The sequence below is a fragment of the Ruditapes philippinarum genome, unplaced genomic scaffold, assembly GCF_026571515.1.
Source record: "Ruditapes philippinarum isolate M1 unplaced genomic scaffold, ASM2657151v2 ctg211_1_1_1_1, whole genome shotgun sequence".
Taxonomy (NCBI): domain Eukaryota; kingdom Metazoa; phylum Mollusca; class Bivalvia; order Venerida; family Veneridae; genus Ruditapes; species Ruditapes philippinarum.
In genome coordinates this window covers 15,710-43,500 of record NW_026852000.1, presented here as the reverse complement: position 1 = coordinate 43,500, position 27,791 = coordinate 15,710, and the positions used below count along the sequence as shown (strand labels likewise).

The following is a 27,791-nucleotide window of genomic DNA, read 5'->3' as shown; positions in this document are numbered from 1 at the left end:
TGAAATCTTGGTGTTTGAAAACAAAGAGTTCGGCATAATCTACAATGGTTCAATTTGAAAGACAATAAGCAAAGGAGACACTCCTAGGAAAATTTCCATGACTTAGTGGCTATGGGGTAGTGACTTAGTGGCTGTGGGATAGATGTTTTTCATAAAGAACAGTATAGATTTTTGACAGGCAGGTGAAGTACAGACAATTAGTGATCACAATAATTCACCTTGAACATGTTATGCTTAGGTGAGCTAAAAAAAAAATCACAACTTCAGCTTAACAAGACTGTAAGTCTGTTTCCCAATTGTTTTGTTTTCTTTTATTTTTCTTTTTCAAAACTGTTCAGGGAATCAATCAACACTTATTGCACTACCTACTGCTATGACAACGATAGTTTCAGTCTTCGTTTACTTCGTTTTTTGCTCTGAGTAAGAGCATCTTGTTCTTTCTTAGTCCGTAACACAAAAGTATAATCACCATTATTGTTCATGGCATAAAATACATTGGCTTTCTCTGGGATCATCAACTCTGTAAAAAGAAGAGGGGAATCTATAACATATATACAAGATTATAGAATATACATGTATCATTGGATTAGATAGAAGATTGGGAAATCCAAACCTGTGGATGATCAAGTCTGTCAGGAATTTGTTTGTCATAACATAAGTGTTCACTAAGAATTCAGTCCATAATTCCATAGTAGACGAAAAGCATGAAACTATTTGTAAAGATTATACTTATTATGATCCAGTTAATTTGACAAAATATTCAATAAAAATAAATTCATATCCGGTTGTTAAAATCAAGAAGTAACATTATTATTATTACAAACACATAAATGTTTACCATGCAGTGTCAATATTAGTGCTGATATTAGTAACAACTGGTAAAAAGATACTTTGCCCCCTAGCTGTCAACAGTCCGCTATATGGTTTTATAGAAAAATGTGTTAAATAACACAGACTTATTTCACTCAGGGAAATTTAAACATGGGTGCAAGTTGAAAATTAGGAAAAACTGTAATTCATAATCATTTACAACATAATCTAATAGTAAAACATGATGGAATTTTTCAAAAAAACCTCTGCTTCAGGCATATGCCTGAAAACTTGCACCCATGGGAAAAACTTCAACAAAACACTATCTAACAGGAAATTACAATTTTCAGGCATGTATTTACTGGGTACGTCAGGAAGAGCGACATATCTTACCTCCATCAGGAAGAGTTTGTAACAAACAGTAATCCTTTTCCTTGCCTTTGATATCATATTTATCAAGGATTCTCTGTATGACTATCTTTGTATGGTCTGTGTTATGTAACTGGAAAATAAACATTCCCATGTCATTGTTTGTTATACTATAAACTTTACAACTTAAAATCTAACTTTATCACACCTTAAATAATGATAAGTTCTTTACTGCTATCAAGAATATGAAAAAGAACCTAGAAAACCATTGTATTATGACTAGGTATGTTTATTTGACAGCAGATATTTCTTTCAAAAGATTGATCGGGTGCTCCGATAATACAGACACTTTTTCAATGTACAAGTAATTAATAAAACATGACAGCACTTTATCCTAAGAGTCTGATAAGTGTTACATGTACCATAAAATTTTCACATGAACAAAAGTTTTTCAGCCTTTGTAACCTTTTATTAAAAATTGTGGTTAACAACAGGCAACATACAACATGCTCACTTCTGAGCACTTTGTGGTTCCATGAAAGAGAAAAGGGTGTCACAAAATAATTTAACCATGCTGTAACTCAGACATCAAGCTGTGACTTGGAAGCAGACGCAATGCTGAGAATTTTATCTCTCCTTATATTGATTAAAACTAAACAATGATTTTAACCATACTCTTTACTATATATACAGTAAAAACCCGGAAACTGTCTGGTTGCGACCATATCCGGTTTAGTTAGTTTTTACTGTATTACAAACATCTTTAATAGTATTTTTCAAAAGTAAACAATTTATTTATTATTATTTAAGATACATACCATGATACTTTTGTAAACATGAGATTTTGGAGTAGCACCGGTTTCCAAGGAAACTTTAATAACACAGGCATCTGAGGATTTGAATGGTGTTGAGTTGTCGCTGTCGTAGGATTGTATAGACGAGGTAGACGATGAATGAGACAACTAAAATACAACCAATTATTCACCCATCACTTCATGTATTAAAACATTTAATTAAACCTTAACCTGCTGATTTTTTAAAAACAGTTGCTGAATAAAACCTTAAAATGCTGATTTTTTGTAATGGATATGTCTGGCTTCCATTTTTGGGGATATGAAGATGAAATAAGCTGATAGAGCCTGGTCAGATTGTATGGATGTGCAGGACGGCCTGGCTCTATACTGGTGACAAAGACTAACCACTTTAAGGTTCAGCAGGGTTAAACTCAATACTGATAACAGAAAATATTCTTTAAACAGTTGCTTTGAAAATATTTACATTTTTTCCAATATCACCTAATTGCTAAATAAAAACACAATTTAATATCAACATTTTTACCTGTGACATAATACCTAGTATTAAAGATATCTAGTTTTGGTGACCATCTTGTTTAGAAAAATGAAACAAATCTTTTCTGTAAGAAAATCTCCAATTTTTTCCAATTTTAATGTTTTAATGTTTAATTATCACATACATTAGTTACATAAGCACCTTGTGATAAAGTAAACTATAACTAATGGTATGATCAACATAATTACCTGTGCATTTGGAGAAACAGGAGAGTCCTGATTAGAACTACTGGCTACACTTGATTTATCATCCAAGCTCAGCCCTGCACACATAAACAGGGACAGTCTGTTTGTGTCAGCTTTACCTGGTCGTTGACTGAAATCAACAATGCATATTAATGGAGGAATAGGTTAAAAGACTTCGCTCGTTCCATTATTTAATGTTTGGTTACCAAACTAACTATGGATTATTGCTAACTAACCATGGATTTACTACTGATACCACATTTTGAACACTTGATTAGCACTGGTCTAATGAATCTGGTCTCTGAACCCTTGCAATCCAGGGATTGTTAGTTTGAGTCCTTATGACACAAGTACTTGTTACTTCAAGCCAGATTACTAAAACACAATCAATATCAATTGCAACAGCTTGTTTTCCAATCTGGCATACATCTACAATTATCCAACTGTAGACAAATATTTCATCTTATTTAGGTACATGGTCAAGTCCAACTTTATCATATGCAACTGACAGGTTGATTGACATATGCATACTTACAAACAAATTATGAAATAACTGAAAAGATCTTTTGCTTAATTCAAGCATTTAATTAAAACAGTATGAAATTGTATGACTCATTAAAACTTGGATTAAATATAAATTTATATACATAAAAGTAAAATAACCTGGAAGATTTTTTCTTCAATTTTGCACCTCCATCAGCAGCTGGTTCAATGGCACAGGAGAGATCATAACTGTAAATAATGGAACAAATATAGTATAACTAACACAATGCAGATCAACCAACCATTTAACTTACATTAGAATTAAAACCAACTAATATTAAACTTGATATTTCTTTTTTGAAATTAAAACTAACAATCTTTTTGATGTACTGATGAAAATTTCGCGAAGATATAAATGTAAAAGAAAGTAATGGGTTATAAACATTGAGCTAGGACAAATTTTAATTGAATATCTTCTGTCATTAATGAGATTTGGATCTGCAGAAATAAAAATCACTTTAAGTTACAAGAACATCCAAGCAAAAATTCTTTGGATAGCCTAACTTATCTTTAAATAGTCAGGTGGCATGGTCGAGTGGTTTACACATCAGGCTAGTAATCTAATGATCGCTACGCTAGCCACATAGGTTCAAATCCCATCAGGGGTAAGTCGCTGTTTCCTTGAGCAAGAAAGTTTACACTCGTTGCTCAGTTCTGGTTGCTTACAGAAACAGATTCGAAAATATGTCAATAAGCTTATAACTTCCTACACAATCAAACTACTATGAATTCTGTATAAACCAAATATATAGGCTTTAAATTTGAGAAATATAATTTCATTAAACCTGACAGAACCAGGTCATATATCTAAACCAATATAAACCAATACCTTTCATTTTCATCATAAACACGGACAGCATCAAACCATGACCAGAACTGTGAATCTTCACGAAATGTGTAGATTTGTGACGCTGATTGTAACAGCTTTATTTGTGCCAAAACTTCAAACTCTTTCCGTCGTTTCTCAAAATTGATGAGAGAATCGGTGGTGTCTGGTATGGCTGTATCTATCATGGTGAGGTCGGTCAGAAACGTACCTAGGTATGGTACAGTCCCTTGTACCACTCCCTAAATGTCAATAATAATCAGTGATTTAGTTTAAGTATATAAAGTAATAATCATTGATTTAGTTTAAGTCTCTTAAGAATCAAAGATTTTACAAATAAAGCACATTAAACAAGCTGATGACAGACAAAAACATTGCAGATGTACACTGAAGATATAAATATAAGTTAAATAGACTACAGGCAACTCAAGCTTAATGCTACAGAACCACACACCAATGTTTACAAAAATATTGAAATAGTTTTCAATTATTCCAGGATAAAAATGACAAAACTTAATAAGCTGATATTGCTTGGAGCAATACATATATAAATCATCTAGTTTCATGTAAATGTTTAATTTTTAATGTATAAATCATCTAGTTTCATGTAAATGTATAAATCATCTAGTTTCATGTAATGTTTACAAAAAGATTGAAATAGTTTTCAATTATTCCAAGATAAAAATGCCAAAACTTAATAAGCTGATATATCTTGGAGCAATAAATATATAAATCATCTAGTTTCATGTAAATGTTTAATTTTTAATGTAAAAATCATCTAGTTTCATGTAAATGTATAAATCATCTAGTTTCATGTAAATGTATAAATCATCTAGTTTCATGTAAATGTAAAAATCATCTAGTTTCAAGTAAATGTATAAATCATCTAGTTTCAAGTAAATGTATAAATCTGTTGTGTAATTTTTTATCTTTTGATGATAAATTTATTTTACAAATGCTAACCACCATGTTTGGGAGAATAGCTGGTAAAAAATAAAACAAGGAAAATCACAAACTGGTTTTAAAAGTTATATAACAGGAGCAAAAAATCTCCAATACTAATTCACCTACTATGCACTGAATTTAGGAATAAACTAACAAAATATGACACTAAAGATACTGAAGATATCGATGTGTGTATGCTTACATTATCTATCCATGATTGACGCTTCATACGGTTTCTTCTTTGTAAAGTTTTATTTGCAGAATCCACATCAGGAAACTTGGCTGTTGCCTCCTATAAAAGAAAATACTGTCATTTAGTTGCTGTTTTACAAATGATATTTGTTGATATACATGTAAGAAGAATAAATTGAGTGAACAATTTTTACCAATTTGGTCCGAATAATTAAAATTTTTTTATATGTTTGAGGGTAGGGGGTGAGAGATGATGTACCTTTCATTATCTCTCATTCGCTTAATCAAACCAATTCAGCAATTTTTATCGATTTTACTTTTTATTGTTCTCAATGGATCTCTCCTTTTACCAGACCTTTGAGTGGACAAAAAAGGAGTAACTTTTCAAGCACAAAGGATCCTGAAATTCGAACTTTTTCCAAATTAGATGGTGCATTAAAATACAGCAGGTTAAGGGTTAACAACATAAAGTCATCTTGAAAGATGTATAGATACCTTCATAAGGAGATTTCTGGAAGCAAGCTGATTGTTTTCATTGGAGAAAATCTCCGACAATTCTTCAAATACTGCCAAGCTTTCTCTGTAATTAATAAACATAAGTTACATTGCTCTTCACTCTTTCTTACATACATTTGACAATGATGACCTTCACACTTCACACATGGAATACAAGTATTTATTTATATTGTGTTCATGCATTATTTAAGACATGAGAAGGCACCTGGGTAGAACCACTGAAGGTCAGTGTAAGCTCTCTGGATAGCATCCTCACATGAAAGAGTCCACAGTTGCTGACTGGATTCATATCTACTGAAGTAATTTGAAGTTGCCCACCTTAACTATATAACCAGGCAAGTAGTTTGAAGTTGTCCACCTGAACTTTATGATCAGGCAAGTAGTTTGAAGTTGTCCACCTTAACTATATGATCAGGCAAGTAGTTTGAAGTTGTCCACCTTAACTATATGATCAGGCAAGTAGTTTGAAGTTGTCCACCTTAACTATATGATCAGGCAAGTAGTTGAAGTTGTCCACCTTAACTACATGAACAGGCAAGTAGTTTGAAGTTGTCCACCTTAACTACATGATCATGGCAAGTAGTTTGAAGTTGTCCACCTTAACTATATGATCAGGCAAGTAGTTTGAAGTTGCCCACCTTAACTATATAACCAGGCAAGTAGTTTGAAGTTGTCCACCTGAACTTTATGATCAGGCAAGTAGTTTGAAGTTGTCCACCTTAACTATATGATCAGGCAAGTAGTTTGAAGTTGTCCACCTTAACTATATGATCAGGCAAGTAGTTTGAAGTTGTCCACCTTAACTATATGATCAGGCAAGTAGTTGAAGTTGTCCACCTTAACTACATGAACAGGCAAGTAGTTTGAAGTTGTACACCTTAACTACATGATCATGGCAAGTAGTTTGAAGTTGTCCACCTTAACTATATGATCAGGCAAGTAGTTTGAAGTTGTCCACCTTAACTACATGAACAAGCAAGTAGTTTGAAGTTGTCCACATTAACTGCATGAACAGGCAAGTAGTTTGAAGTTGTCCACCTTAACTACATGAACAGGCAAGAAGTTTGAAGTTGTCCACCTTAACTATATGATCATGGCAAGTAGTTTGAAGTTGTCCACCTTAACTACATGAACAGGCAAGTAGTTTGAAGTTGTCCACCTTAACTATATGATCATGCAAGTAGTTTTGAAGTTGTCCACCTTATCTATATGATCAGGCAAGCAGTTTGAAGTTGTCCACCTTAACTACATGGTCATGCAAGTAATTTGAAGTTGTCTACCTTAACTACATGAACAGGCAAGTAATTTGAAGTTGTCCAACATAAGTATATGGTCAGGCAAGTAGTTTGAAGTTGTCCACCTTAACTACATGGTCAGGCAAGTAATTTGAAGTTGTCCAACTTAAGTATATGGTCAGGCAAGTAGTTTGAAGTTGTCCACCTTAACTACATGGTCAGGCAAGTAATTTGAAGTTGTCCACCGTAAGTATATGGTCAGGCAAGTAATTTGAAGTTGTCCACCTTAACTACATGGTCACATAACAATAAATAATTAAAACTTAGTAGCTATACAAAATATGAGTATATATTTACTTTGGTAAAGCTCCCCAAGTCTTCCTCAATCTATACACTGAGTTGGCCTGAAGACCCGAAATAATGGCCTTTAATGACGAAAAATTCTTTAAATGTCGCATTTCCTGTAAATAATATTGTGATAAAAATTTTAAAACACATTTTAGCATTAATTTTTATAAAATAACATTAGATTTTAACAACAAATAATACTCTTTTTTTAATGGTTTTTATCTTGTATGACTATTAATGTATTTATGTTGCTTGTAAATACTATCTACTGCATGAATGATAATGTACATGCAATTTATAATCTATATATTTTTTTTAAAATGATAACATAACCTTGCTTGTGTAATAAGTTCTTTCCAGTGATAAACTCATTTCCAAGTGATTTACCACCTGTGGCTTCCCAATCAGGAAAATAATTGTGACAGGGAAATTATTAATTATAAGTTTCACAGGATAAGACATTTTATGTAATTGATTGAAAATAATGCAATTATATCATATACATGTATCAAATCAGCTTTAAAGAAATTTAAGAATAAAGCATTGGAGGTTCATAAATTTACAGATGTTATTATGTAGCAACTACACCAAAAACAATGCTGGATTTTGAATTTGTACTTCAAAGAAGACTTACAAAATATAAAGACAGATTTCATCCACTAAATAAGTTGAGCAAAACCTAGCAGGGGACTGCTTAGCAATGCAACATGTCTTATATGAAATCTTACACACACAAGCTTATTGCTATATAAGAGTATGTAAAAACAAGCGACCCCTAAATTAAGGGTTCATAATTGGTTCAAGAGTCATACTGAACAATTTCTAAATGCAATCAAATTTGCCAAATACTTTAACTCTAAGCCTCCCTGTTCTTGAAAAGAAGATCAATAAAATTTTCACTTTTTCTGACTATTTCTAGCTCTTAAGACACAAATATGCAATGAACTAGAATCATTTGAATAATTTTGATAGAGGTTAATGCAAAGAACATACCAGGATAGTTTCATAAAATTTGTTACTGTGGTTTCAGAGAAGTTGTTTAAATGAAAAAATGTCAACAGACCGACACTGGAGACTAAATGGGATCACAAAAGCTAATCATGAGCACTTTGTGCACAGGTGAGCTAATAATATAGATAAACAGGAGATAAATAATGGGATCATATTATATCCACCTGAGCAATGTCTATCCACTTCTGAACTATTATCACTCGCTGAGAAGTTTTGAGATTTGCCTTTTTCAATATAGTTGCTATCACTCTTAGTGATACTCTATTAAACTGTTCTATGGTTGCTAGGACACTGCCTGCCACATTACCACCTTTGCCTTGCTTTCTGGCTCTACGTGCCCACACTGCTCCTAAACACTGGTGTGGAACAACATGCTTGAACAACTCCTGCAATGAAAAATATAAAATTTCATCAGTGACAAAACCTCAAAACACAGATAATCTCAAAATTTTCAACAAGCATAAATAAACAAAGTTCATATAAAGTTAGAAACTTGACTCCTATATAACTTAATACAACAAATGTTTCCCCAAGGGTGCTCAGGGCTTTGATTTGTATAACTTTAGAATTCTAGAGGTCCATTAGGCAATGGTTCATGCCAAATACCAAAGCTCTTGGCTAAGTACATGTAGCTTCACACAAGGTGATTTAAATAAGTTTCTTATTCAAAATAAGTGCTCCCCCCCTCCCCCATCCCAGTAAAGTGGAAACTATTTAAATATGTGTAATAAACTGTCATCTTAGTGTTATGCAAGCATATTTTATACTACAGACACAGCAAAACAAAAGACAGTATGTTTTCTTGGTTTTATATCTAAATATCAAATCCTGTGTTCAAACTAGGGAAGAAAAGCGGCTTTTCCCTTCACACAAAATAGAGATATATTTCACTTAAAACATAAAGATATTGGTTTTATTGTATCGATATTCTAAATTGTAAACCAATATTGTATTGATTGTTGAATTTATCACGATATTCAATGACAGCTGCAGAAAAATAGCTTTATACACTTTAAATACCATGTTGATGGAGCTAACAATGTTGAGAAACAAGTAAAACAGATAGAACAGATACATACAGCATCTCTATAGGTAAGTTGTTCAGCAACAGTCTGGTTGGGTATATCACAGAAGTTTAAAGGTTTATGGTACTCGGCTTCAATAAGATGATCAACCTCCTCAACAAGGTTAAAGTGGAATTCTATATTTGAGTCTGAAAAATACACAACATCAAATCAATTATCATACACTGATAAAAAGAGTTAATCAACAATCATGCCAGACAAACGGCTTAAGACCCAACCTAGGTATAGAAGAGAGGTAATGGCTGGTTGGTGGTTTCCTTTGACTCTGAAAACTGTATTCAGCTCGGGGATATAAAAAATGTTGAACAATTCAATCATTCAGCTCTTTCAAAATTATTATACAACAGAATAATAAAATAATTGTATGGCATCAGAAATATTACTAATCTTACCAGATTTGCTGTTATCTTCTTTTCTGAATTTATCAATTTTATGCTTCGCCCGAATACCAAGGTCTGATTCTGGTATATGCTGGCGGGCAAATTTTTCTAGTTTGGCAAGACAGGGGTAAGATGGTGGGTCACGAAAATCATCTGGATATGTATCAATCCACATAGACAATACAGACTTGATTGTTCTGAAAATAAGGCAAATAACAAAATATAAGCTTGAAAATTTAGGTGAGTATGATATAAGGTTGAACATAAAATCAAGTTAATAAGACCATCTTAGGATTGAGAGTACAACTGTCATAATTATATCAAATTATAAAGTAACATTCCTGTGAACTTAATTAAACTAAACTATGTGGTCAAGATGTTGCTTTTAACATTTGAGGATAATGATGCCTGATGGACAAAAAAAAAATCAAAGGTTCATCTCGGCACATTGTGCTCAAGTGTTTGTTCTTGGACTACTTATTCCAAATTTATAACAATACATTTCATTGCTTAAACAAATACATTAACATAAATATATAAACATTTCATATAAATTGTACTATTGGCAATTTCATCAAGCATCAACAGTACATGTATACGCACTAACCTCAACTGTATATCTTGAAGTTCATTTTTGGTATCTTTATTTGTTTTCATGTTGATATAACGTTCTACCAATATATCTATGACTTCCTCTATTGTACTGAATGTACGGTAGGTGGCTAGGAAGACATTTGTATATGTAGAGTCCATCTCACCCTTGATATACAGGTACTCTACAAGTTTCTCGAGTGTCCCAGCCTTGATGACACGATATTTCTGTGTCTCCCACATAAGGTGCGAAAACTCATTACTTCCCTTGTGTTCATTCTGGAAGAGAAAAAAAGCATGTAACTAAAATATAATATTCTCAATATCTAAGAGATGTGAAAACTTGCAAACAAATTACTGTATAGAGCATGATACTTAACTACTGTTGGGAAAGATTTTATCCAAGAATTAAACAATTACATGTCACTAATAGTGCATAAGAGAATAAGAATGTTTACTATTACTATGTACATCTATATGGAAGAAAATTCATGAACCATTTAAAATAATAAACCAAAGTGTTTTGGCTGTTTACAATGCTATACAGTTTGACTAACTTCAGGGAGTTGTATGTTATGTGATCAAGAAAAGAGGTGATCTTTTAGTAAGTTATGTGACTTAAAAAAAGAGTGAATCTCAGACAGAGTAAGTTATGTAACTAAGAGTGAACCTCAGACAGAGTAAGTTATGTAACTAAGAAAAGAGTGACCCTCAGACAGAGTAAGTTATGTGACTAAGAAAAGAGTTTACCTCAGACAGAGTAAGTTATGTGACTAAAAAAAAGAGTTTACCTCAGACAGAGTAAAGTATGTGGCTAAAAAAAGAGTGAACCTCAGACAGAGTAAGTTATGTGACTAAGAAAAGAGTGAACCTGAGACAGAGTAAGTTATTTGACTAAGAAAAAAGTTAACCTCAGACAGTGTAAGTTATGTGACTAAGAAAAGAGTTTACCTCAGACAGAGTAAGTTATGTGACAAATAAAAAAGAGTTAACCTCAGACAGAGTAAGTTATGTGACTAAGAAAAGAGTTACCTTAGACAGAGTAAGTTATGTGACTAAAAAAAAGAGTTAACCTCAGACAGAGTTAGTTATGTGACTATGAAAAGAGTTAACTTAAGACAGAGTAAGTTATGTGACTAAAAAAAAGAGTTTACCTCAGACAGAGTAAGTTATTTGACTAAGAAAAAAGTTAACCTCAGACAGAGTAAGTTATGTGACTAAGAAAAGAGTTTACCTCAGACAGAGTAAGTTATGTGACTAAGAAAAGAGTTAACCTCAGACAGAGTAAGTTATGTGACTAAGAAAAGAGTGAACCTCAGACAAAGTAAGTTATTTGACTAAGAAAAAAGTTAACCTCAGACAGAGTAAGTTATGTGACTAAGAAAAGAGTTAACCTCAGACAGAGTAAGGTATGTGACTAAGAAAAGAGTATACCTCAGAGAGTGTATGGTATGTGACTTTCTTTAAGTAGGCATTATAAATGGCACCTTCCTCACGCTCTTCTCGCCAAAATCTTGTCACATCATCCTGAAAACATTGATAAAATTTCTGTTAATTTGAATTACATCAAACACTGGTTAATGAATGATTATTTACAAACTATACCTGTCATAAAGAAAACATACTCCCTAGCCACAAGCAATCATGTTTTGAATAGAATTAAATTATTTGAACAATCTTGATGGAGAACCACAGTAAGAAAGAAAGAGTTTTCCCTATAAACATAGGAAGATGAGAGCTATACTGGTTTTGTATGACGAATAGAAACTTTGAGTAAATTTGTTATTCCTTTTACCAAAAATGTGGTAAATTTGATTATTTCTTTTACCAAAATGTGGTAAATTTGATTATTTCTTTTACCAAAAATGTGGTATCTACAGGGTTTAACTTTGCTTTCACAAACCATTAAAATCCATGTTCAAGATTTCCAAAGACAAGCAGTCTGACCAAGTTTGATGAAAATCTTATCAAAACTGGTTCTTCTATAGTGTTTATAAAGTTGTCTTGTGATTTCTAAGGATGATTTAGAATTTGACTCTAGATGAGCCATATTCTAACTTAACATTGCAATCAATAATACAGCTGTTTTTTTTAGAAAATTTTATTAAGAATTGACAAAAAAGGTGTTACGATGCAAATTCTCTGAATTTAGCCTGGTGATCTAGTGTTTACCCAAATGACCCTCTGACATATATGTCTTGCATATCATTGATACATAAACTTGTCAAAGTTTGATTAACAAAACTGTAACCTGGCTTATGAGTGTCTACTTTGAGACATGACATGATGACCTTAAGTTTTTGTCCCAATGGGCTCAATAGTCAAACTTAAGTTGCCACTTATCAAGACAGGTTGAGCAAGTTTCGATAGGAAAAACCAGGTTTTGCTGAGTTCCAGATAGCATATTATTCTAATAGCCTTCTTCTCAGCACTTTTTGGTCAAGTAAGGTGAGCTAAAATCAAATATTCAATCACAAAATGTAACAGTCATAAGAAACAGTTTGGATGATGTTTAGGTAAATAAAATAATTATACATTCTGATTAAACAATAGGGTCTATATGCTAACTTGAGTAATGGGAACCAGAAAATGGTCCAACAATTCTTGACATCACTTCTGTACTAATAAACATATTATTTTACATGAAATCATTTGTTGAGATACTACATTACAACATAATTAACATGTTTTTGAAACTTACATATGTTTGTACCATATTTTCACTCTGAACACTTGTATTGTATATCACTTTCATACATTCAAAATCACAAATTTATTCTCACATTTATTCATGCCTAACAAATAAACCCCCAAAATATCACATTTTAAACACATTACATAATAAATTGGATACGCTATTCCCCATCCACAAAGCAACATATCATTAAAACATGATCATCCAAGTAAAACTAAAATGTAACTTTTTGTATCAGTTTCCAGATATTAAAAGCATATTCTCCCCCAATTTATAACATCCAATCCTCTATATTCATAACAGGTCAATAAATAAAGGTAAGTGAATCAGTGAAGTAGTTGCCAGAAGCTACCAGGTACATTCACTTCCTCACTAAATCTCTATATACATTTTACCTTCCAATCACTCTTTAATGACTAAAGCAAAAAATTTAATTCATAAATCTGAACAGCTGAGGCAGGGCTTACAAATAAACAAGGCAACAGTCTTTATTCATTTACCTGTAAAGTTTTCGGTTATGTAATTAAATCTGGTGGAAATTGAAAACCACACTTTTAATATCCAGCTTGCTGAAGAGTTGATGAAATATTACTTTAACATTGATGATATATTATTTTTTAAGTAAATACAAAATTAAACTAGAATAAGCATAATTCATGAACCCCCACTAACATGTCTAGACTTTAGTTTGGCTTGAAAACCTGCCCTGTTTATTTCTATATACTCTTAGTTGGCACATGTGGTCTTTCATATATACGTTGTTTGAATAGGGGTATAATAAAAGGAGAAATGCCTGATCAAAATTGTCTTCCAGGGTTATCTGCTCTTTAAAAATGCATTCCTATTATCAAATATTCCAACTTTATAGTGAATATCTTTCACAATTTTTGAGAAATGTACCTTAACAAAAAGGTTAACCCTCAATTTTTTCAAAATGTCAAGAAGAGGCATAACTGAGGAAAAAAGAATTTGATGATTACCTGCCCTTTTAAAATGCATTCAAAGTTTGATAGTCAACAAGATTTAGTGTTCCAAGTTTGAAATGTATCTTTGATTGTTTTTAAGAAATAAGACCTAAAAACAAACAAGAGGGCCATGATGGCCCTGAAGTCGCTCACCTGTACATAGGCCCCCAGAGCAAGGCCAGTGTAAAGCCCGGGGCTTTTATTTGAACAAACTTTGTAGACAACCATTAGAAGATATTTCATGCTAAACATCTAAGGTCTAGCTCGTTGGGATTTTTAAAAGAAGATTTTTTTAAGTTTTTTCTTTACACATATAGTTAAAAACAATGACACACCTGGGGCAGGGCCAGTTTTGACCCCAGGGCTTTTATTTGAACAATCTTTGTAGACACTTACTAGAAAATGTTTCATGCTTAATATCTAAACTCTAGCTATTCGGGTTTTTTAAAAGAAGATTTTTAAGTTTTTGCTATACTTGTATAAGGAAAATCAATGTCCCCCGGGGCGGGGCCAATTTTGACTCCAGGGCTTCTATTTGAACAAACTTTGAAGACACTCACTAGAAGATGCTTCATGCTTAATATCTAAACTCTTGCTATTTGAGTTTTTTCAAAGAAGATTTTTCAATTTTTGCTATAGTTTTACACATATAGGGAAAATGAATGACCTCCGGGGCAGGGCCAATTTTGACCCCAGGGCTTTTATTTGAACAAACTTGGTAGACATCCATTAGAAAATGTTTCATGCTAAATATCTTAGCTCTAGCTCTATTGGTTCTTTAAATGAAGATTTTTTAAGTTTTTACTATATGCATATAGGGAAAATCAATGACCCCCTGGGGCGGGGCCAATTTTGACCCCAGGGCTTTTATTTGAACAAACTTGGTAGACACCCATTAGAAGATGTTTCATGCTAAATATCTTAGCTCTAGCTCTTTGGGTTCTTTAAAAGAAGATTTTTTAAGTTTTTACTATATGTACTAGTATATAGGAAAAATCAATGACCCCCTGGGGCAGGGCCAATTTTGACCCCAGACCCCTTATTTGAACAAACTTGGTAGACATCCATTAGAAGATGTTTCATGCTAAATATCTTAGCTCTAGCTCTTTTGGTTCTTTAAAAGAAGATTTTTTAAGTTTTTACTATATGCATATAGGGAAAATCAATGACCCCCTGGGGCTGGGCCAATTTTGACCCTAGGGCTTTTATTTGAACAAACTTGGTAGACACCCATTAGAAGATGTTTCATGCTAAATATCTAAGCTCTAGCTCTTTGGGTTCTTTAAAAGAAGATTTTTTAAGTTTTTACTATATGCATATAGGGAAAATCAATGACCCCCTGGGGCTGGGCCCATTTTGACCCAAGGGCTTTTATTTGAACAAACTTGATAGACACTCACCAGAAGATGTTTCATGCCAAAAATCTAAGCTCTAGCTCTTTGGGTTTTTTAGAAGAAGATATTTTAAGTTTTTTCTTTTGGTTGCCATGGCAACCAGAGTTCTGCATGGAATTAAATTCTTTGAACAATTTTCAAAGGTGACCACCAAAGGAACATTCCTGTGAAGTTTGGATGAAATTGGCTTAGTGGTTTATGAGGAGATGTCATTTAAAGTAAAAGTTTACGGACGACGGATGGACGCCGGACGCCAGACGAAAAGCGATCACAAAAGCTCACCCTGTCACTTTGTGACAGGTGAGCTAAAAGAGGTTTACCAGGACAAAACATTCTAAGTCAAATACATAACTTGCAAAAATATTTTTAGGATTACCTAAGCTATGAACATGAATACCAAGTCAGAAGTGAATTACCATTTTAATTTCTGAGAAATGGGCATTGACCAGCATCGATCCTAACAGGACGGACACAACAAAAGAACAATAGCTCTACTTTATTCTTAAGAAAGTTATAATGGCTAATAAAAAACAACAACATCATACAATCAATGCAAATATTGCTTGTTTGGGCTGTTTCAAGATAGAATCAGTATACATTGTACTTCAACAAAAGAAACACGATTAACTGTGAACATAAATTCTGTACAAGATTGGTTCAAATTAAATAAGAAATGATTGCTATAACATGTATGCCAAACCTAGTGGTCAAGTGAACTAAAAGTTTATTACTAAATATTTTGGATGCTTGTCAACTATAAGAACAAACTCTTGCATACAAAGTGTATAAATTTTAACACATACATCACCTGCTTTAACAGTTCACTAGTACAAGCATAGAATTTAAAAGTCAGTAAATCATAACTTAGTGCTCGCCAATTTTTTTAAGCCAATCACCGACGAAAATTTTTCAAATTTTCAGGTTTCAAATCTTAATAGAACATATTTTATATAAACTGGACGTTTTATATTATAAAACGCAAGTGGGCGGAGCTAAGTTTCGAAGAGCGCTTAAGTTCAATATACGCATGTTTTACTCCTCCTACTAATCAATATTTATGCATCATGTTTTTTCCGTACACGCACATGTATGTCGTCACTACGGCATAGAATTAAAAAAGAAGAGGTTCATTGAAATGAAAACAGGCAAAATAACAGTAGAAATGTTTTATTACTTACGGAACCAGTATCATTTTATAATTTCCAAATAAAAAGTTAACTTTTTTCCAACAAAGTATGTATGTAATATTTCTTACTTTTATGTAAATATTACAGCCCGTGCCGCGCGAAACCGAAACTAGGGTGTTTTTATGAATTTTACATTTATTTTTGACAATATACTGCCATTTGTCCAAAGATGATATGTATATGAACATATTAAATATGTATGATGCATATATAATCAAGCCAAAGGTTCATTTCAGCCCGAAAAATATGTCGAGGTGACGCGCGAGGCAAGACATGTCGATTTTTTGTAGCTTATTGTGAAGTTGCAGTACATAAAAATCGGACACATGACAAATCAGCACATAAATAAAACATTCTAGTTTTCCGTGGTATACATCTTTTCTACGTGTCATACCTCCTTTCCTTATTACAATGAAACTTTACTCCATTGTTATCCATCGCTGGTTTGTTTTTAGCAGAGAATGACCTGTGCATGTTCAAAGAGAGGGTACCGATATGGAATATGCACCGTGATATTGTCTGATTTACCTAGATTAGCTATGCAAAACACGTTACTCGAAAATGTGTACTGTCTTCCAAATATGGTTATACACATTTAGGCTATCGTGTGACGTCACGCAGTGTGTTGGGCGGAAAAAAATGGGCGGAGCACTAAGCCGGTTAGAGTGCATATTGGATGTTCTTCGTAAATAAGAAAGCTACAGTCGCTTCGCAAGCTCCGCTCCTTTTTAGCTTTCTTATTTACGAAGAACACCCAATATGCACTCTAACCTATACTTAGTATTTGCTGTACTATTCCATCCAATAAGAATGCCTAAAGACAATCTATTTTGCATAAACTGTCCAGTTTTTATTTAACCATTCATTTAAAAGCTGCCTCCATCTAGATAACAACTCCCGTGCCTACAAAAAGTAGGTCAACAACTAAATTACATTGTAAATGCTATTTAGAAAAAAAACAGCTAAAGTCTGCGCTCCTTTTGAACTGTTTAAAGTTTCAATTTGTTTATTTCTTTTTTTTTTTTTGCATCTATTATTATGATTTAATAATCAGGGGCTATTGATAAAATAACTTGTGAAAAAACAACCTTGAAAACATATCTTAATGTACATGTATCTATTATGTCTTCATAACAAGAGCTGCTGTATTAACGGATCATTTTGCCAAAACATGAACAAATATTCATGGGCATGAAATTACCCTCAGTCTGTAAGGATATCTTAATAAAACATGGGTTTGAATAACCAACAATACTATCGGGAAAGACAGAAATCTTATGCACCAAGGCCACCTCCACCCATATGGTATACCAGGAGGAAGGTTGGGGGCTTCACCTTTTATCTTTGGGTTAATGTGGTGTTTAATTTCTTTTGTGCCAAAGTAATAGTGGATACATCCCAATTGCAAAGCAGGGACATTTACATGTTACTTAGATCTAACCATTTAACTGCCCCCACAAGACAGACTTTAAGTAGGGGTTTGGTAATCCAATAGTCAAAAGTCTCTGAAATTACTGGGGAAGGGAGGCAATCAGTATTAATATTAATATGTGCCTTTTTTTCATATTACTGGCTATTGCCAGCAATCTGATTCTCTAGAATTCGGCAAATGTTGGTTTTTCCCCATCTAATCCCGTGGTACAAACAAACTTGCAGTTACAATTTGGTAAATATATCGATAACAAGCCCAACACTATGAAGAATGGTGGTACACTATGAAGCTACAAGGGTTCAAATTTTTTTGTACCCAGGTATAAGATGGGAAAAACCAACATTTGCAGCCTCTGTAAAACATTCAGAAAATCCTTTGTTATCAATAGCAATGGGTTTTCTCATCACTTTATTTATATGATTTCATGACTTAACAGATATAGATAAAATAAAACTATACTGACCATGAGATCTTTCATGTCCGCACAGTTCTAACTTCAATGTTCAAGTCTTAATGTAATAGCTTTATTTACTTTTATCCAAGTTAACTTTATGTCACTACATCCTTGTTTATATATATTAAATTTGTAAAGAAATGTTGTTGTTTTTTTAACAACCACCATACCATACAGTGCTTTTTATATTCCTTCTACTTAGTATGACACTTAACAGAACACTTTAAAGTGAATTGGTCTAAAATGGACCAATGGGTTAATAATTATTGATCGTATTTAGTATCATAATAGCAACAAACCAGGAAAAACTTATATATATATAGATGTCTTGTTGGTAATGGTAAAATACATGATCCCATATTAGATAATATTTATATAACTTATAATAAAGTATGTTCTAGAACAAAATATTATAATCATATAAATGCTCATACAAAATCACTTATAATTTTATCAACACATCTTTTTCAAACAATCTTTCATGTTAATAATATCCAAATGTAACACATCTATTCTTTTCATCAAAATTTATAATACTAATTGAAAATGTGCCAACTGTAGACCAATCCAATTTACTACGGCTAAATGGTATTTTTTGTTAAAAATTGAAAAGGTGCACTAAATTTTCGAACATCACTGCCCTTTCCTGTCTTTCGTAAAACTCAGCTGCACAATCATGATAAATTCCATTCCTTGGTTAACATAAAATCCAATTTTTATCAGTCACTTCCACAGGAAACAAGAAGTTTTATCACCATGTAGAAATCTTACAACAGAAGTAAATTTCTGCTAGTTCTCAGTTAGATATATCCAATCTCTGATATCACTATCTTATCTCATTCATATATCACATCCTCTCTCTATATGAATAGGTTTTAAAATATAATACACCTAGAGAAAATAAACTCTGGTCTGTAATTCACCTTGATACAGAAGATAAATAACTCAGATATTATTTCACAATAAGAATAAAGAAGACCTACATTGTCTAATCTAACATTATTGTATTGTTTAATTGTTATTCTAAAAAAACACCTATGTTCATGAAAAGAATCATAATAAAACAATTCAAATTTTCATATTTAGTTTTATTATTATCAAAATTACAATAAAGCATTTTTTTTTTTGTAAACATTAACGTATAATATACATGTTTGTAAAAGAACCCCATTAAAACATATTTTCTCATCTGTTAGGGTACATTAGGAGAATAAAAGATGAATTTAATTAGTAGCAACAGGTGTATTTCCTTTAGTATTATATCATATTGTTATAATCATACAGACAGGTGACCAACTTTGAAATAAACCCAATAAATTTATCATGTACATGTCACTCACCTGTCAAAATTCAAATCTTTTAATCATAAAGGAGGTTTTCCTCCTAAGGTGGTTTTTACTTTAGATATTAATTTAGTCCATTTGTTTATAAAAATAATAAGAAACTATAATATTTCTGGATTATTTTAAATACAGTGAGTAGGAAATTAAGTAACTGTCACATTACTTTGATAGTGTATTTGGGGCAATTTCACATTTAAAAGACCACAAACCACTAAGGTGGTGGTGTTGGTAGTTAACCCTCTGGATCACGGCAGTAAGCCACACTGACTTTACCAGAGCACAGTTCAGCTATCGCATTTTTCCTAGGCTTACAGTCAAGCAGTTTACTAGTACTAGTTGCCTACACTTCACAAGGAACTGTAATTTCTGTACATGCCAGAGCAGAGGTACAGTGTGAATGACTGTTGAAAGGGTTTTATTATCAATCACAACGAAAGTGACCTGTACTGTCTGTGAATTAAACCTGTGACACCATTCACAGTTCTACATAAAGCTAACAGGACAGTATCCAAACCTCTAAGACACCTTAAATATTTTTTTATGACGTTTGACGTTTTTCATGTTTGTAATGTAGCTTTTCATTGGATAATCAAGACTTTAATATAATTTATATACAGTGCTGGTGTCAATTAATGAAGTTATTAAATTTTTTCTCAAGGTCTTCTGTATATTATTTACATTATAAATTTGTTATAAAGCTTCATTACAGGTTACAGTTGCTCTGGTCATATATGAAAACACTCATTTATATAGGGCCATATAACCTGGTCACAACAGCTTTGGTTATAAATGCAAACAATAATTTATATAGGGCCATATAACCTGGTTACAACAGCTTCGGTTATATATGCAAACAATCATTTATATAGGGTGATATAACCTGTATAAAATCTTTATTACTAATAAATATATCTTAATGTTATTATCAGAGTATTGAGATCTCTGTATCTCTGTGGCTTGATGACAACTATGAACTGGAGAATTTGACAATTTAAAGATCCAATTAAAACTGCGACCAGCTATTTCCACCCCCCCCCACCCCCCGTGGGTGAAAGTCATTTTCCAGAGCAAATCTGTTACCAAAATGACTCTTTGATTGTGTAGTATTTTACCCCTGGTGTATCATGTAGGTCCACCAGAAAATGCTGAATGTATATGTATATGCCCACTATCTTAGCTCTACCAACAGTAAGATATATAATGTAGACACTCAATTTGGTGTGGTACAAATTTGATTGATATATGATTTGTTTTGATAAAACAAGGAAACAAAATCCAAGTTGTATGCTATCAACATTGTCAGTATTATCATGAACATGCTATTATAAATGTTGGTTGATGTTGATGCGTTCTATATACCAGTAGATAGAAACTGATATCTGTCATATTACATCTTTACAATGGCCAATGAATCACATGAACATGTGAAATCATCCATTTAGTAAAGGTTATTGTTCGTTCAAACACTCATCCCCAGGCTTACCTGGCCATTTCTATAACAATATAAAATATTCTTCATAAATTGAAAAATTAATTTACAACAAAAGTAATGTACAATCTAATCTTATTGATACAGAAGGTCATTCACATTGATCATGTAGTTCAAACTTTCATATTTGTAGTTAAAAACTAAGAAAAAAAATAGCTCTATATGTTGTGAATTAACAATTTTATCAAAGTCCAAAAATGGATACTGTATCTATAACAATATAAAATATTCTTCATAAATTGAAATATCAAGTAGTTACCTAAATATCAAGTAGATAATTTCTAATCTTCAATAATCTAAGAGAACATTTTTAGTAAGTTTAAACTTTTAATTCTACAATGTATATAACGAAAGTATTTCCCAAGGAACATGAATTATGGAGACCATGCTGCAGTCATCTAATTTAGCACTGGCCTGGAGGCCAGTGAAAATTAGTTAGGGCCAGTGAAAATTTAAAGAAAATTTAGTTAAATATATAGTAGAATAAATTCAAAACTGGAATTCGGGCTGGTAAATTCAAAATCTTAAATTCATTGACTGATGCTGTGTTAATTTTTTAAAGCTGATGAGTCCATGTAATTCAAGAAACTCAAACTTGAGAAAAAATACTGATATTTTTTCTTTTACAAAAGTAAAAAAAAAATAATCCAAGATTCTGGTAATACATTACATGTCATGTGTGCCATCATCAACAACTGATTTTGCAGTATTTATTTTGCATAATTACAGCATTAAGGGCTATTTTTGCATATTTTGATCTATTTTTGGTAATCTACGTGGATAGTTATTGCCATTTGCAAGGTATAACTTACTTTCTTTGTTCACAATATTTTAAATACATTTTCAAAATCTTTATGAAAATAAGAATGAATCTGGAGGCATGCTGTATAAAGATCCATTGAGACATCAATACTTTAAAAAATGGGTCAAAGACAGAAAAGGCCGGGTTGCATTTGTACACCAAATATCATGAGGCTGTGATGTTACGAAAAAAAATTTTCCACTGACCCATTAATGTCGAAAATTTAATTCAGTAGGTAAACAGGTAGTGGATTAGCTACACACCTCAAATCGAATCCCACAGTATGGGACCATGTGTCAATGCTGTATGCCAAATATCAAGAGGCTGTGATTAGTAGTTTCTGAGAAAAATGTTACGAAAATTTCCTACCATTGACCATTAATGTGAACAGGAAGTGGATGAGCTGCAGACTTGAAATCGAATCCCACAGTATGGGACCATGTGTCAATGCTGCATGCCAAATATCAAGAGGCTGTGATAAGTAGTTGCTGAGAAAACTGTTACGAAAATTTCCTACCATTGACCATTAATGTCGAAAAATCTAACTGATTTAACTAAGTGAATAAACAGGAAGTGGATGAGCGACAGACCTGAAATCAAATCCCACAGTATGGGACCATGTATCAATGCTGTATGCCAAATATCAAGAGGCTGTGATAAGTAGTTGCTGAGAAAACTGTTACGCAAATTTTCTACCATTGAGCATTTATGTCGAAAATTTAACTAAATTAATAAACAGGAAGTGGATAAGCGACAGACCTGAAATCGAATCCCACGGTATGGGACCATATGCCAAATATCAAGAGGCTGTTATGAGTAGTCGCTGAGAAAACTGTAACAAAAATTTCCTTCCATTGACCATTAATGTAAAAAAATTAACAAAATTGATAAACAAGAAGTGGATGAGCGACCATGTGTCAATGCTGTATGCCAAATATCAAGAGCCTATGATAAGTAGTTGCTGAGAAAACTGTTACGAAAATTTCCTACCATTGACCATTAATGTCAAAAAATCTAACTAATTTAACTAAGTGGATAAACAGGAAGTGGATGAGTGACAGACCTGAAATCGAATCCCACAGTATGGGACCATGTGTCAATGCTGTATGCCAAATATAAAGAGGCTGTGATAAGTAGTTGCTGAGAAAACTGTTACGAAAAGTTTTTCCCCGCCCGCCCGCCGCCCATCGCCCGCCGCCCGCCCGCCGCCGACATTCACCATACTATAACCCGGGTTTGCACCTGTGCAACCCGGCCAAAAATTCTTTTATATGTTAGTTTCCCAAAAGCATTTTACTTTAAATTTTGGTGTCCTTTTAAATTTGCCAAAAAAACATATCCATAAGCCAGGCAAACATTGTAGCTGAAACATTTTTTGTTTTTTAGCAATGACTGAATTTATAGATTATACATGTATGAAAGTCAATATACCACATTTTGCTACAGCTACTTTTACAACAAATTATTTCACATTCAATGCTACTTTCTTCATCTAACATGATCTAAATGAATTACAATAACATTTTTAAAACTTATATTTGCCATGTTTTCAAAAGACAAATTGCTTTTAACCCATTACTTCATATACACGCCTTTTAACGCCTTTTTCACCCCCCCCTTTTTGTTGTCTCAAATGATGAAAAAATGCCTTATTTAGGCCCCAAACACTTGTATTTGTTTGAGAAATGTTGTTAAAAAAAGTGACCTGTTTTTCGGCGCGGGCCCCCAACCAAAAGATACATCAGGGGGTTGCCAGAAGGGGGATGTGCCCCCTTCTGTTTGGGGGGTTTGAAGGGGGGGCGGAGTCCCCCTCATCGCCAAGAAAATTTTGGACTTGTGAGAGGCTGTAAATGACCCCAGATTGATCATAAGGTAACGTGTAACCAACGCTGAAAAGCATTTGACTCTGTCTCAATCCATTGAGAAGTTGCAGCACTTTGAAATCAATTTTGATGGAAAAAATCAACGCAAAATAGTGATTTTTGGCAATGTTGAGATGTCCCCTCGTTGCCATGGTAACAGAAAATTTAAGCCTGAGCATGTTGTTGCATGGGCAATGGTCCAGTCAACATTTGTGCCAAGTTTGATTAGTGTTGAAGCCGTTTTTATAGTATTATAGCAATTTGAACCTGTAACGGGAGACTTTTCAATGAAAACAGCCATATTTCACAAAATGCTCATGAAGTAATGGATTAAATCAATCTGTGTTAATTTGTATAAAGTTTTACTATACAATTCATGGTCAACAGCATTGCCAGTTTGAGTGTGAGGGCTGTTTTCTTCTTATAGCATTTGCTACACATCTAGAACATTTGTCTTTTCATTTTTACATAGACAAAGAAGGAAAAATCAGACTAGCAAACAGATTTTCTTTTAAACTTTGCATGATAAAAGACAATCTTAATGGAAACAAATCTATGAAAAAATTGGGGTCCTACTTTTCTCCTAAGTTATCTTTACATTTGTATCAACTACTTTGTAAGATACAGATAGGACAAATCTAGACGGACACACAGACTGAAGGACGCACTTACACCAAAAGTGAAAAGTGGTGAATAAGTCAACATCACCACAACAATTTAAAAATTCTCTGACCAAGAAGCATGGCTACCAGTAATGGTGAACATTAATACTAAATTATTTTGTTATCCTTCAAGGAATGAGCATTTAATAGATCGAACAAATCTGGACAGACGCAGTGACACCAAATTATACGCCAAAAATGGCGACTCCAGCAGGCTTGACAAAAATGTTTTTCAGAACTGCAATTGTATTTTGTCATTGTTTAACAAGAGCGATCTGTGATCACATGTGTGGCCTCATGAAAGCCTACTGCATGTTGCAGATTCTGTGTAGCAGGAGGAACAAAACAGAATGCTTTTTTATTCCTGTAAAGATGAAATTGCACCAGTAGCTTCCAAGATTCCAAGAAGTAGTCCAGATGAGCTTCTGTGAAGTAGTCAAGATAAGCTTCTGTGTAGCTAGCAACACATCAAAGCACGTTTTTTATTCAAGAAAATCACTCAAGCAGAAAAGTTAAACCTGTGTAATATGCGCAAGAACTTGAGCTACCAATCATTCCTGCAAAGTTTCATTGAAATTGCATAAATGGTATAAGAGAAGAAGTCCAGAAAACTTTATAAACACCTTTTTTTCAAGGGCCGTAACTCAGCCAAATTTCATTCTAGTGGAACACCGTGTAATAATTAATATATGCTCAAGAACTTGAGTCTTGAGTAACAAACCAATCTTGTAAAGTTTCATTGAAATTGCTTGAATAGTTGTTTAAGAGGAGTAATCCAGACAAACTTTAAGTTTAAAAATAAAAATAATTTATGGGCCATTACTTATATTGAACCAGAAAAAGCTGATTTATGCACAACTAGACTTGATACTTATCATTTCTGTAAAGTTTGGATGAAATTGTACCAGTAGTTATTGTGGAGTAGTCCGGACAAGTTTTGTGATGGACGGATGGACAGACGAAGTGATCCATATATCAGTACACAGGCAGTAGGTGCGTGGCTTGGATAGTCAGGGCCTTTTTCCCCTTCTTTGCTGTAGCCTGTATCAGGCTACTTCCCCAAGCCAACTTACTACCTTTTTTCCCCAAAAAACAGTCTAAATTTCCCCTTCTGGCAAATATTTCCCCTTTAACTGAAGAATAAAACTTGTAAAGAAACTTTCTTGTTTTAAAATAGATAATTGTTTTGTCCAATGAAAGCTAATAATTCAATAACCCAATAGAGGGATACCTTGATTTAATACAATTGATGTTGACTCAGAGCCTCAGTCCGAGTTTGCAATTTTCTAAAAACAGCATGGGAAATCCCTGCTGCCTTATTTTTTAGTGCACATACGATTTGTTATGACAATATGGCGACCGATACGATGTCACTAATGTAAACAATGTCACAGAACAAGAAGAAAATACGATTGAGTGAAGTTTGTAATTGTTTATTAAAAATTGGATGAATTGATGACCTTGTGTACGAGTAGCACAACATGCCCAACTGTCGGAAATAGCGAGCCTAGCACATCAGTGCCAGTAATACAGTGTAAACTGATAATAATGTACCCTCTGAATCAAACCAAGAACCCTCACATGACCAACATAAAATACTATAAATAGGAAATATGAGTTAATATAAAGGGTCAATAAATTGATCTGTAAAAAATGTTTTTTACTCCTGTTGGACAGAAAGCTTAGTACTATAGTAAACCTTAAATGTGATTGGAGGAAGATATGCAAATAAATTATGATATTCCCCCGAAATGTGTGAAAATATAATATTTTCCCCAAAAGTGTGGAAATCACGCATTTTTTCCCCACAAAAAGGGCTAGGGCGCCTTCCCCAAAACTAGTGAAAAGGCCCTGATAGTATACTTGTACTGGCCACGCCCACTTATTTTTATAAATATTTTTTTTTTACTAATAAAATATTTTTACACTCAAAATGTTTTAAAACATCTTATTTTCAATAAAACAACAAAAGAAAGTTGTTTTAAAAAAATTCATGCATAATATATACTATAAATATACATGTAGTATATATGGGTGAATTTTTTAACATGCGGTCTTCCAAATTATACAACGCTGTCTGTTTGTTCCCCTCCAAAAAACTCAAGAATTATATGACAAAGAAGGATAAACTAAAGTTCCCTTCTAAATATTTTGCAGTCTACATGTTTTCTGTTTGTTTATTTTTTTTACCGGAAAATGATGTCAGCGGAAATGATAGTACGAATATCACATAGGATTGTTGTCATCATCACTATTTTAACCTGACATGAAGTGCCACTAAATAAAATTACAAATTCATGTTTGTAATTTGTTTTTTCTTGAAAACGTGTAGATCATTAGATGTGTAGATATCTAATTATTTTTTTATTATAAACAAGTTCAAAGAACACCAGCCCATTTATATGGAATTTATAAAACTGGATTTGTTGAAAGATTGCAGACATGGTCTACACTTAACGGGAAACGAGATGACAACAATATGATAATAATCGCGCTTGTTCATTATTTTCATGCGCGCTATTTTTTCTTCAGTCTTTCAAAAAATACGTAAGTAACATATTTTTGAAAGACTGAAGAAACATGCCCTTATATTACTGGAAGAAATTGTTGGTGTATTGCGATACTTTCCCGCTATATCAATACATCGGTAGGTGAAATATGTATAATGTATTGCATCGCAATATATTGGAATTTGTAATTTCATTCGTAACAGGGCAGATTGCGATGAATCGTTACACCTCTAATAAAAAGGAACAATTTTTTTCTGACTTCCCCGTTCTTATGCTTTGTCTACTTTCATATTATGTATGCAATTAGAAAGTTAACGATTCAACACGATTCGTAACCTATTTTAGAATAAAAGCTGTTGACTGAAAACTAATGTTAGTGCCCGACCAAAGAAGATAAAAAACATTTGAGGAGCGGCACAAATTGTTCTGACACTTACCTGACTCTCTAGTCTGTTTAATTCCATAGTTCTGACATGCTTTTAATGTAGATTTGTCTTTTAGACAAAACTGCTACACATAAATCGACATTTTTAACACGAACTGTCAAAAAAATAATTTAGCCTACTTCCGGTCAGCCATTTTCTTTTTTCCAGGCAAAGTCTAAAACATG

At 33.0% G+C, this 27,791-nt stretch overlaps 1 protein-coding gene across 3 annotated transcripts; it reads right to left on the bottom strand.

The window, feature by feature from the left end:
* Positions 1-339: 339 nt before the first annotated feature.
* LOC132745726 (ral guanine nucleotide dissociation stimulator-like 1) lies at positions 340-27,791 on the bottom strand. 3 transcript variants are annotated; one of them, XM_060734699.1, is made up of 15 exons: positions 27,619-27,791; positions 11,821-11,913; positions 10,403-10,665; positions 9,808-9,992; positions 9,410-9,543; positions 8,495-8,716; positions 7,329-7,432; positions 5,716-5,800; positions 5,231-5,320; positions 4,087-4,325; positions 3,378-3,446; positions 2,718-2,844; positions 1,998-2,141; positions 1,204-1,312; positions 340-520 (listed from the first exon to the last, which is right to left on the bottom strand). In XM_060734699.1, exons 1-15 carry the CDS (start codon positions 27,643-27,645, stop codon positions 372-374), a joined length of 2,040 nt encoding a protein of 679 aa, XP_060590682.1. In that variant the 5' UTR covers positions 27,646-27,791; the 3' UTR covers positions 340-371. The 3 variants fall into 3 exon arrangements, with proteins under 3 accessions (XP_060590682.1, XP_060590692.1, XP_060590674.1); XM_060734709.1 differs by lacking the exon at positions 27,619-27,791 and adding an exon at positions 18,523-18,781; XM_060734691.1 differs by lacking the exon at positions 27,619-27,791 and adding an exon at positions 13,088-13,437.